At 44.5% G+C, this 13,000-nt stretch overlaps 1 protein-coding gene across 21 annotated transcripts in view; it reads left to right on the forward strand.

The window, feature by feature from the left end:
• Nucleotides 1-13,000, forward strand: part of SVIL (supervillin) — a 215,277-nt gene that overhangs the window by 176,911 nt on the left and 25,366 nt on the right. For all 21 annotated transcript variants that reach the window (XM_032473608.1, XM_032473601.1, XM_032473605.1 and 18 more), the window contains 5 exons: nt 4,703-4,850; nt 8,723-8,812; nt 8,903-8,989; nt 10,454-10,631; nt 12,774-12,946. In XM_032473608.1, coding sequence (XP_032329499.1) covers nt 4,703-4,850; nt 8,723-8,812; nt 8,903-8,989; nt 10,454-10,631; nt 12,774-12,946 — 676 coding nt within the window. The remainder of the gene's footprint in view (nt 1-4,702; nt 4,851-8,722; nt 8,813-8,902; nt 8,990-10,453; nt 10,632-12,773; nt 12,947-13,000) is intronic.

A 13,000-nucleotide genomic window follows, 5' to 3' on the forward strand; every position in this document is an offset into this window, starting at 1 on the left:
TCTAAATAAACCAATATTACACTTTAAAAGAAAAAGTATATTATTGAAGTCTTTAAATGTAAATTATGTATACGTATATACGTATAAAGTACATATATTTGTGTACGTATAGTATACTTTCTATGGACTTTATTTTTTTGAGCAGTTTTAGGTTGACAGGGAAATTGAGCAGAAAGAGCAGAGATTTCCCACATCCCTCCTGTCTCCACCTCCCACACACACACCCCCAGCCTCCCCCAGGAGGTGGTACATTTGTTATAGCTGACAAGTCGTTACCCCTCGATGTCCACAGTTTATATTCGGGTTCACGCTTGGTGTTGTGCATTCCCTGGACTTTGACAAATGTATATTGACATGTGTCCATCATCATAGTATCGTACAGAGTGGTTTCCCTGTCCTGAAAATCCTCTGTGCTCTGCCTGTTCATTCCTCCCTCCCTCCCAGTCTTTGGCAACCACTGGTCTTTTTACTGTCTCCATAGTTTTGTCTTTGCCAGAGTGTCATGTAGTTGGAATCACACAGTATATAGACTTTTCAGAGTGGCTTCTTTCACTTAGTAATATGCATCGAAGTTTCCTCCATGTCTTTTCATGATTTGATAGCTCATTTCTTTTTACTCCTGAATAATATTCATTGTCTGGATGGACCAGTTTATTTATCCGTTTGCTTACTGAAGGACATCTTGGTTGCCTCCAAGCTTTGGCAATTATGAATAAAGCCGCTGTAAGCATCCATTGCAGGTTTCTGTATGGACACCAGTTTTCAACTCATTTGGGTGTCAAGGTACATGACTGCAGGATCGCGTGCTAAGAGTATGTTTAATCCTGTATGAAACTGGCAAGTTGTCTTCCAAAGTGGCTGGACCGTTTTGCATTCCCACAATAATTCCTGGTGATAAATGAGAGTTCCTGTTGCTCCACATCCTCGTCGGCACTTGGTGTTGTCAGTGCTTTGGATTTGGGCTCCTCTAACAGGTGTGTACAGAATCTTGTTGTTGTTTTAATTTGCATTTTCCTGATGACATATGATGTTGAACATCTTTTCGTTTGCTATCTGCATATCTTCTTTGGTGGGGGTGTCTGTTCAGATCTTTTGCCCATTACTTAATTGGTTATGTGTTCTCTTCTTGTTGAGTTTTAGGAGTTCTTTGTATATTTTAGTTAGCAGTTCTTTATTAGATTATGTCTTTTGCAACTATTTTCTCTCAGTCTGTGGCTTGTCTTCTCATCCTCTTTACAGTGTGTTTCACAGAGCAAAAGGTGTTCATTTCGATGAATTCCAGCAAGTCAGTTATTTGTTTCATGGCTCATACCTTTAGTGTTGTATCTAAAAAGTCATCACTGAACCCAGGGTCATCTAGATTTTTTTCCATATGACCATCTGCAAATTTTACAGTTTGCATTTTACATTTAGGTCTATGAGCCATTTTGAGTTAATTTTGTGAAGGGTATAAAGTCTCTGTCTAGATTTTTTTTTTTTTTTTTTGGCATGGAGATGTCCAGTCATTTCAGCACCATTTGTTGAAAAGACTTTTCCCCCCACTGTATTGCCTTTGCTTCTTTCAAAGATTACTTGAGCATATTTGTGTGGGTATTTCTGGGCTCTCTGTCCTATTGATCTGCTTTCTCACTAGTACGACACTGTCATGATGGTAGTGGTACTTTTTTTAGTAGCTTTATAATAAGTCTTAAAGTTGAGGAGTGTCAGTCTTCTGATTTTTTTCTTCCCCTTCAGTGTTGTGTTCACTAATCTGAGTTTTGCTCTGCCATATAAACTTGAGAGTCCATTCATCAATATCCACAAAATAACTTGCTGGAATTTTGATTAGAATCACACCAAATCTGTAGATCAAGTTGGAAAGAACTGACATCTTGACAAGATTGCATCTTCCAATCAGTGAACATGGTCTATCTCTTCATATATTTTTAAATGTAAAGGAAAATGACATTTACCAGAGGCAATCTATGTTTTATCACTTCAAAATGAAAATGGCCTAAAAATCCTTTATCTTTACCTGTGGACACTTTCCCCAGTTGAGTAGTTTATACACCAGTGCTGTGGCACTAGCTTATCAGGGTCCCCGGACACTCCTTTCCTCCAACAGTCGTGGTATCAATATTGAACAGTATCGCAGAGGGGCACAGAGAGGGAAGTGGAGCATTTAAAGCACACAAGCTCTGTCTAAATGGGCGATATGTCTCTTTCCAGGCTTCAACACACGTTTTCTTTCTCCTTGCGTGCCTCACAGCTGTCTCAGAATCAGCTTTCCCTTCGTTCCCTTCCTTTCATCTTAGTTTCTGTAAATGGTGGTCATTTTGAGGTCTAAGCCTAGTTGAGGTCTTTTTCCATGTTTTGTTCAGGCCGCTTGAGGCTAAGGGCGCTGATGACGGACTGCAGTCACTTAAGGAGACGGCAAAGCTAAATTTCTTTTAACGATGCACGGAATTCGAAATGATGACAGCATTTTTGAAAACTGAAAAGTTCTGATTTGTCGTTGGACCTTATTTCTGTTACTTAGCATTATGATTTCTTCCTGTCATGTGGTTTAACTAGGGGTGAATAAGGGGAAAATGTAAAAGCCGTAAAAGCCAGATCACAGTATTTTCTCCCTATAAAGCTCTCCAGTTGTAGAAGAATTTTACCCTGAAGTCTGCACTATCAGGAGTCCCTAGTAGTTCTGCTCTCTCTTCTCTCTCCTCCTGTGCCAAATGCTTAGTGAGATTCGCACTGTGATCGCTCAGGTGTACAGAGGCAAACCCATCAGTAACAGTATGGTAGACGGAAAACATTCTTGCAGATTAATCATTTGCACAGTTTCTCGCTGGGTCTTATCCAGTCTTTGCCCATCCCTAAGACTCATCTTTTTTCCCAGCTGTTCACTGCCTTTCTCTCTCTCTGTCTCTCTCTCTTGTCCTGCCCCCTGCCCCCTGCCCCCACCATCTCTGCATTACATTCATGGGATCTGTCTTTGAAATAGTAAAGGATTGATGGGGTAGGACTTCTATTCATACCATATTCTGCCCCAGCTCCCTTACTGTGCTGGTTAATCCCAAATATCATCAGCTAAACCTGAAAAATGGTACAGTGCTTACTATGTATTGTGTCCTTCTCTAAATAAGGAAAGAAAAACTTAGAAAGGAAAAGCCAGATAAAACAATAGTGAAGTGTTTTAAGCTAGAAAAAAAAAAAACCTACAGGGACAAAGATGTCCATCTTCCCTGTTTTCACAGTTTGACTCTGAAAATTGAATAGCAACTTGGGATACATTCTATTAACTTCTAAAGTGAACAAATAAACTGTTCCTTACCGCATTACAGAGCCACTTAAAGTCAGACAGGAGGAATTGGGGAGGCTCTAAACGAACCCTACTAAGTAGCAAAGTTGAGGTGAAACTGCTGGAGTACCAAAAACTTGTATGTTGAACATTCTCATTTAGAGGTGGAGGAAAGAGTGCTCCTTCACCTAGATCTGGAAATCTGCTGGAATCTTTAAGCCCTGGAACAGCTGTCACCCTGCGGCTCACACCCATCACATTCTCCCAGGAACTACAGGAGAGTCGGGGCACCTTGGGGATGGTTGAACTGTTGATTCGGGGACACAATTTTTCTGAGTCGTTAACCTCCCACCTCCCACCACACCCAGGACCTTGGAGCCACGTTACTGAGTTCACCATAGAACTGGTGAGATCTGGATCTTTCTGAAAGAAAACTTCCTTGGCACTTTATATGTTTTTTTGAAATACTGTGAGCCAAGCACCATATTGATTTGATTAAAACTCACTCCTGAAACTTCATTTTCAAAAGAAAACTTACCCTCTTTTTTGACTTTTGGTGAGGTCTTCCTGGCAAGTCAATCTCATAGTTTATAACAGTTATAAACTATGAGGTTTTTACTTGGAATTAGGGTCATCTCACCAGTCATGGGTGGGAAAGTTAAGGAAAAGGGCTTTTTCTTTTTTTCATTTTTGGATAGTTTTTTATTTTGGTAAAATTTAAAACTTACAGAAAATTGCCATAATAGAACAGGACACTCCCATACACCCTTTACCAGACCTCCCACCCCTCCCCCACCCCCTCTTTTCCCTCACCCGCCACCCCCACTGCCAGCTTCCCACTTTACCCTTCTCTCCCAGATAGATAGATGGATGGATGGACAGACAGACAGACAAAGTAGCATATAAGCAATAGAAATCTATTTCTCACAGTTCCAGAGGGTGGGAAGTCCAAGATCAAGGTGCTGGCAGGTTCAGAGATTCTTTTTCTCCACTGTTGGGGGTGGCTGCAGAGGCTGAGGATCTGTCAGCCGGCAGCCTGCTTGTCTCCATCCTGGGTTCCCTCCTGCTCACGGTTCTGGGGCAGTGGTAGCGGCTGATGGTTGGTGTCTGCAGCATCCTGTGTTTACTGATATGTAGGTGATATTTTTCATTCACATTACAAAGTATCATTCTGGTGTTCCAGGGCTCCAAACAAATAAGGGAGGGAGAAAAGCAAAGTTTTCACCTATAGTTCCAGTGTTGTGGGTGGGGATTGCTATTTTGAGCTAAAAGAAAGGAAACCAACACGTTTCGGAGAGAACAGCTGTGGCCATTTGGGGACAATGTAGGAGCCGTCCCGCCTGCTGTTCAGCTCCTGAGATGCTCCAAGCTAAAGTTCATCTCTGTCATTCCCTCTCCTGTTTTCTCCTCGGGGCGCTCCGTACACAGCGGGTCACAGAGAGTCGAGAGAGTCAGATGACCATTGAAGAGAGGAAGCACCTCATCACCGTGAGAGAGGACGCCTGGAAGGCGAGGGGCAAAGGAGCAGCCAACGATTCCACGCAGTTCACCGTGGCCGGCAGGATGGTGAAGCGAGGTCAGAGCGCACGTGTGTGCACATGTGTACGCGCGCGTGTGTGTGTTCACACTCCATTGCCTAGAGAAGGGAGGGTGGCATGTGATTGCTCAATTTTTAAAAAATCAAGCCATGGTCTTTTTTAGTTTTACCCACCTGAAGTTGTGCAGACGTCTTCTGGGCAGTGTTGGTGAGGTCTTCCTCCTGCAGACCTCTTTCTGGGACAGCGTCATCGTCAATGTCAGACGTGTAATTCAATGAGTCGCATTTTAAAACTTAGCCATTTGGAAATTGAGCCCTGGTTTCCAAAGCAATTGCGGATCTGCTAACAAATCTTGATCCTTTCCTGTAGTTGATTTTAAGTTATTTCCATTTTCTTGCCATCTGGTGATTGGTTCACCCAAATAAGCCTTTTCTCAATGCAGAAGGTGTTTCTGTCTTCTCTTTTTAAGGAAAACTCCCAGGTCTCTTTCCATCGAGCCCGAGTTCTCTGGCTTACGAAGCCCTACTTCCAGCGACGTTCTAATAGATCTAAAAGATGTATCCACTTCCAGGGAAGCGAGATTTCTCTGCAGATGGTCGGATGCAGCTGAGCTCTTGGAACTGGTTTGGAGCAGGGTCCAAAGATTTATGAAATTGATGAATCGCATGGTTAGGGAAGACACCAGAGAGCTTTGGGGCTCCACATCCTGTAGGAAATGGCTGAAGTCTGGGGTCCCTTTGTCACCTACATGCACGTACTTTCATTTTCTAAACAATTGTTTGAGCAAATTTCCTGACTTCATGATAAAGGTTTTTGCATTCACATAGAGTTAACTTACATTGTCATCTGCTTTCTAGGTTTTGCTTTTCTCAAACCTTTCAGGATCCTCACTCATAAATAATGCCTTGTTCACTGTAGGCTCGTGATACATATCTGCAGGGGAAAAGGGGCAGGAAGGGAAAATCCCTGAGCTGTGATTAACCCAAAGCTGGGTGAAAGAATCCTTTCTAACAAATTTATTGACTAATCTTGGAATTGTTAAAGGACCACGGAAGATCATTTACTCTCCCAGAATGAGGTGGCCTTTGAGTGTTGTCTTCACCAAATCACTGACGGTATAATCACATTAAACTGCTTTGTGTGAGTGCCATCCTGGTGTCAGCAAAAGCGGATTCTTCAAACTCACATTCACTGACAAGAACTCAAGCGAGAGCTCGAACCAGAGCTCAGGTCTTTCACCTTCTAGCCCGGATTTTTATCCTGATGACTTTTTACTTTGGTTTCTTTCTTCTTCTTCCATCTTAAAAAAACCATAATTCATTTGAAGGCGGGCCCATAGTCGCAGATACCACTGCTCTTGTCCACAATGATGTCACAGGAAGTAGCTTTGCTCTCACACTGGTTTGGAGAGTCCGAGAGTTTCCTACCCCTTCGTAGATGAGTTTGCTTTCCTTTGTCCCTGAGTGAATCAGGAATTTTTATTTAACAAGTGCTATGTGATTTTGCTCAGGGAATAAATTTCTTGTAACTTTCAACTAATGAAAAAGTTGTGCTTTTTTTCTTTTTTGTTTGTTTTTTTCTTTTTTTTGTACCCTGTTTTTTCAATTATTTGTCACTGAGTCATTAGCTCTTCTGGATTTGCCGTGAGAGGACATCCAGTTTACTGCCCTTGCTGCAGAAGAAAATAGCCCCACTACAGGCACCGAGATTTCCCATCTCATCGGTTACTGTGTGTCAGCGAGTAGCCAAGGGGCATGCTGTGCCCTGATTTTCATTCTCTCACCCCAGAAAACGCGGTTCTCCCCTCGCCTCCATTTTGGACTGTCTCCCTTTTTGATATTCCTAGATTCTGCATAACAGTGAGGACTCTAGAAATTTCTGTGATATTCCAGTGTTCTCCTGAAGAGAGTACTCAGAGTACACCTCTGAATAAGGGAGCAGGTGACTGGTTGTTACCTGTAGAATTCATTGAAAAGAAGGATGGGTTACATGAGAAATTGACACATTGTAACTGACTGTACTTCAATTTTTAAAAATTAAAAAAAAAAAGAAAGATAAGGCATGCTTTGTTTTTGTTTTAACAGAGTGAAATTTAAATCTCCATGCCCTTCACCATTAAGGAAAAATTTAACTAGGAAAAATCCTACCTAAATTTCTGATTTTCTAATCTAAATGTCTAGGGGAAGAGCTGTCCCGCCTCTGGGAGCTCATGTGTGCTGCTGCCTGGATGGACAGCAGGGGGCGCCCTGGCAGTACAAAGGGCCAGATCCTGGTTGACTTCTGAGTCAGGCCCGTTTGCCAGCTTCTGAGTTGGTAACCTTTGTGCTAATGAACTCTTCCCATGTCTCTCACGCATCCTTTCTTTAGTAGGTAATGATTTACGGCCCTGGCCTATGACACCAAACTTAACGTATCTTTAGTAGCTTTCAAGACAGTTCACCTTCTCACTGATATAAACCCTCTACAGGTCTGCTGATGAAATAAATTTTAAAAACGTTATTGGCATCATTAAGCAAGTATATGTACATATTGAGAAGTACTTCTGGCATATCACCTAAAAGTTACGTTTTAAGCTACATCTCAGTATTTTTCCTTAAAAATTGTATCCCTATCCGACGTACTTGTTCAGTGATTTTTCTCCCTGTGAGACAGTGATTTGCACGTGCTCCAGCTGAACTTTGAGGGATAGAGTGGCTGTGTCACCTGAGAGTGTCATGTCTATCACAAATGGATACAATGAACATTGCCATCTCATTGCATTCTTTGTAAATGCACCAATTACTTCCCTTTGGAATCCTTTCTACTTAGATTGAGGGAAAAGCCTCATCTGTCTTTACTAAAAAGTCTTGTTCCAATCAGACCTTCTTTCTGCTGGAATTCCTGTCTTTCCCGTTCACATCTCTTATCATTTGTCCCCTGAAAGGTTCCCCACTCTGCTTCTCGATCAAGGCATGGGAAAGCCTGTCACTGGTTCCCAGCCACACCTGATACAGGTACACCCCCACCCACCAATCACAGATCAGTATGAATGATTTGTCTTGTGTCTTTCGTACAAAGGTTAGCACCCTTTGAGTTATTGCTCAGTAAAACCACACTCTAAGCAAGGCGCCCCGAAGGCCAGACTGCCCCCACCTCCCCCAGCCTGGAGGAAGACTGCCGTCCTGGGGGCCACTTGCTGGCCAGCGGGACAGCCCGTTCTCCCCTCCTCTGTGGGAGGTGGTGCATATGCCGTCAGTCCTCTGTGTATCTCAGGCTCCACATCCATGGATTCAACCAATCACAGTTAAATATATATTTTTTTAATTTCAGAAAATTCCAAAAAAGCAAAACGTGAATTTGCCACACCAACTATTTACATAGCGTTTACATTGCATTAGGTATTCTGAGTCATCTAGAGATGATTTAAAGTGCATGGAAGGGTGTGCATAGATTATATGCAAATATGCCATTTTATTTGAGGGACTTGAGCATCTGCAGGTTTTGGTGTCCGTGGGGGGTCCTGGGAGTAAATCCCTTGTGGATACCAAGGGGTGACCGTATTCTGTCCCTTCAGTTACCCCCACTGCCCCAGAAGCCCTCAGACCTCACAATTTCATTTGTTCAAGCACATTCTCATGGCCCTCTACACTCTCACACCGTCTACACACATCATGGACAGGTATTCGTTGTTCTGTGCAGAATGGCAGCTTGACGGCTGCTGCAGTCCTGAGAAACAGTGAAATCTTGTTTCCATTGGCAGTTGTCCTGCTTGGTCTCAGTCCCTGCCAGGTGCACATGTGTGTGTCACATGTGTGAGTGTAAATTCTGTACGGTGTGAAATCTCTCCTGGGACTGATGGCAATCCCTCAGGGTCCTGGGGACTCCCGGAAGTGATCCTGAGATGCTCAGTAGCTCTTTGTTTGCTCTGCAGGCCTGGCATCACCCACTGCCATCACCCCAGTGACGTCCCCCATTGGCAGTAAAACGAGGGGCACCACGCCAGTGTCCAAACCCCTGGAAGGTAAGTCACCGGGTGCCAGATGTGCCGAGGGGTCTGCGATCAAAAGGGCCAGCAGTGCTTCTCGCTCACCGATGTTTTCTGCTTGCCTAGACATCGAAGCCAGACCAGACATGCAGTTAGAATCAGACCTCAAGTTGGACAGGCTGGAAACCTTTCTAAGAAGGCTGAATAACAAAGGTACACCCCGGAGGCCAGAGGGAAGGAGGCTTTGGGTTACGTGCTTGTAGCCACTGTGATTTGTATTTCAACTGGTAGCTAAGGAAGCCTAAAAAAGATTCCTGCCCTGCTCTCAAAATCACTGAATCCCAACTCGATTTCATTTCCTCCTCAGCTAAAGTGTCTCTAGTAAGACTTCACCAGTTCATACTGTAAGCATTTTCTTTGTTATCTTTTTGAAAATGGAGTTATTGGTCAAAACTGATTGGATCACCAAACTCCGATTCACTTAGTAATGTCCTCACTAGGGGGCCCCCAATTACACATTTGTTTCTGAGTCTAAACCCTTGGGGTGTCATCCCATCAGGATGGTGTTTTCTCGGTCATTTTGCTTTTAACCCTGAAAACAGATTATTACACAAAATTAACATGATCTTGGGCCTGAGGAACTTTCAGTTATACACATCAATTTCCAGTCAGATAGCAGCTGATACTGTATCTTATACTCACAAATGATTTTGCAAAGAAAATCCTAGTGAATAAGTAAATATTTCAGTTCAAAAGTCCATGAAGTATATAAAAGCATAGCATGCAGATGTGGCCTCATCTCCTAATAAAAATGTCCAGTACTTGAAACTTATCAAACACTAAGCACTGGAGTCCCTACTGTTGACAGTGACCTCTAATAGGTTGAGAATAATACAAATGGCCACTTTAAATCAGAAATATGAAAGTGTAATGGAATGAAACCGGCAAGGCAAAGAATGCAGACAATTCAGAGTTTAGCACCTGTATGTAATGGTGATCTAGCCCAGGGGTGTGGCACACTCATCCAGCTCTCCTCCTCTTTTTGTAAACAAAGTTTTATTGGAGCACAGTCGTGTTCATTTGTTAGCATATTGTTAACAGTTGCTTTTATGCTATAGCAGCAGAGTCCTGCAGGGGCAACACACGTCAAATGGCCTCCCACGTGAAGCCTAAAAGATTTTCTATAGGGTCTTTTTCTGCAAAGAAAAAGTTTGCACCAACCCCTGATCTAGACTGAGGCCAAGGCTAACTCTGCCTCCAGGAAGAAAAAGAGCAAGCTCAGAAACTCTCTGGTGGGGTTAAGCCTCCCTGTCTCCTAGCATTTCATGGCATAGGCTTTGTCGGATGGGATGTCCTTCCATGAGAAGCCAGATGGTGCCCTGGAGGCGTCCAGAGAACCCTGGACATCACTGTCATGTTTGTCCACTCCTGGACCTTGGAGGCTAGAAAATCATTTTTAAGATACAGTGGAGCAGAGTTGGAGTAATACTTTTACACAGATCTCAGGTCATTGATTGGTTTCTTTTTTTTTTTAATTTTTTGAGGGGGAAGTAATTAGATCTATTTATTTACTTTAATGGAGGTCCTGGGGATTGAGCTCGGGACCCCATGCATGCCAGGCACGTGCTCTACCACTGAGCTATACCCTCCCGCCTCGACTTGTTTCTTTGTTGACAGTTGGTGGGATGCATGAGACTGTCCTCACCGTCACTGGCAAGTCTGTTAAAGAGGTGATGAAGCCGGACGATGATGAAACCTTTGCCAAATTTTACCGCAGCGTGGATTCCACTGTGCCGAGAAGCCCCGTGGAGCTCGACGAGGACTTCGATGTTATTTTTGATCCTTACGCCCCCAAGTGAGTTATTTCAGTTTCCCTCTCTCACCCACAGGTAACAGATTCCTTCACCAGCCTCCCTCCACACAGAGCTTTCTCCAGAATCTTCTCTCGCTGTTACCTCCTGGCGCACCCCCTCCACCCACGATAGGTCTTCATGACAGCCTAATTCTTCCTTTCTAGAGCCAGATACTTGGTGCCTGGGGGTGGGGGCTTTGCAAAGATGAAGCCTGTGTGCCCAGAGCAGACATCCCCTCTGGGAAAAAGTCTTGTATCCACAGCACGTGCGTGGCCCATAAAAATAACGTGACTGGGATTTTTCACGTGACTCAAATATCATGTTGCAGACTTTGCGATGAACCCTGTTTAGCAGAAATTTCCACACTTGTCTTTCATTTGGCATGTTGAAGTCTTACTCATAACTTTGAAAAATATTTAGATCACCTGGTGCTCAAATGAATAGTAATAGTAAAAACATGTTACTTAACTTGTTGAAAATTTATATAATCAATAGGGCTGAGGGTTTTCTCAAGGATGTCCCAGGGCTTCTCTTCATGCAGAAGCATAACTAACCACCTAAGGAAAGCGTTGTATTAGGGTCCCTTTGGTTGCGAGGGAGGTGAGTCACACTGACTTCACACTGACTGTGTATGTGGAGGGATTTACAGGTTCACTCACTGAAAAGCACAGGTGTGAACTTAGGGTCTAGGGGCTCAGAATGAGGTCTGTCTCCCACCTGACTTGGGGGGCTGGCTGCACCCTTGGTCAGGCTGTCTCCCTGTGCTAGAAGATGCGGCCCCTTGCTGGAGGTTTATAGCACATCTGCTTGGCCGCCCCAGCGCAGGCAGCCTCCCTGCCCAGCAGTCCCGGCTGAAACCAGGCTTGGCTTTCGTGGGTCTGTGTCCAGCCCTAAAGCCATCATTGTGGCCACGAGGATGGAAGATGCTAATTGGCCAGAGCTGGTCTCTAGACCCACCCCCCTGCCCCAGCCAGAGTAGGGGGCAGGACATGGAGTGAGGTGGTTCCCCCCAAAAAAGTCAAGGCGCTCTTACCAGAAGCAGGGAGAATGTGCTGGGTGGGCTAAACCCACAGCTGCCCACCACATTTATCATTTCCCCCAAATTTATCAGAGCACCAATCTCTTGCAGATGCCCAGGTCATCATAAATGTTTCCTTAAGCCCCTCTTGATACATGTTTTGCATTTTCAATTTGTTCAGTACTTTTTTTTTTTTCAATTTGCTGCCTTAAAAAAATGAACGGTTGGCCATTACCCCCCCATGTTTAAGTAATATTTGGGGTATTTTCATACGTGGTTATTTAACCATTTCTCAATCTTCTTCTCACCCAAATATATTCTCACCAAAATATTTTTGTCTAAATGGTTACAGATAATTTAAACATTGATATGTATGTTTACGCACGCACGCACATATACAACAGTGTCACCTATTGAGTGGACCTTTACACACAGAGACCCCTGCAGGTGGACATTGAGAACAGCAGCCAAAATCTGTTGGGAAATCATGGGGCTGGGTCCACCCACCTCCCCCGTGTCTGGTCTTCCGCCCCAGAGGGCTGTGTGAATGTGTGATGGTCCTGGTTGGTTCTGTGGGCCTCTTTTGTTTCAATATGTCCTTCAAAATAGTCTTCCAAAAATAGGTTATTTTTAGAGGAGAGCAGTCGGAGAGGAGGTCAGTAATGGGGGAGCTGAGGAGGACCTGCAGAACTGTTACATGAAGAGAAGGTTTAGACTGGAGGGAGGAGGGTTACACCAAGAAGCGGGGGCCGGCTCTATGTGCTCCGTGGGCTTCCTGGAGCCCGAGGAGGTAGGCTGTGCTCCACTCCGGCAGGAGAACCAGTGATCAGGATGGTGTAGGGGGTTCTGTCCCGTAGGGGGTTCTGTCCTGTAGGGGAATGAGCTGCCCCACCAGGAACATCAGAGGGAGACCACGGGGTGCAGCAAGAGTAGGGGCTCCTGGGATCGGCTGGCACTCCGTGGACCAGACTCTCCCATCTCCAAGATCCCATGACTCCGTGTCATTGGAGTGGTGGGTGGAGGAGGATTTGTAAGATTTATAACAAAACCAGGAAGTAAAATCGTGGAGCCCGTTGCTTCCGGTCAGAGACCTGCAAGCCACACACAGCTCTGCTCTGCGTCTCAGGTTGACATCCTCTGTGGCCGAGCACAAGCGTGCGGTGAGACCCAAGCGCCGGGTTCAGGCTTCCAAAAACCCCCTGAAGATGCTGGCCGCCAGAGAAGACCTCTTGCAGGAATACACTGAGCAGAGACTAAACGTGGCCTTCATGGAGTCAAAGCGGATGAAAGTAGAAAAGAGTGAGTATTGGGAACCACCTCCTCGCTTGGGGCCGGGGGCCTGGTGATTCGGGT

The sequence above is a fragment of the Camelus ferus genome, chromosome 35, assembly GCF_009834535.1.
Source record: "Camelus ferus isolate YT-003-E chromosome 35, BCGSAC_Cfer_1.0, whole genome shotgun sequence".
Lineage (NCBI taxonomy): Eukaryota > Metazoa > Chordata > Mammalia > Artiodactyla > Camelidae > Camelus > Camelus ferus.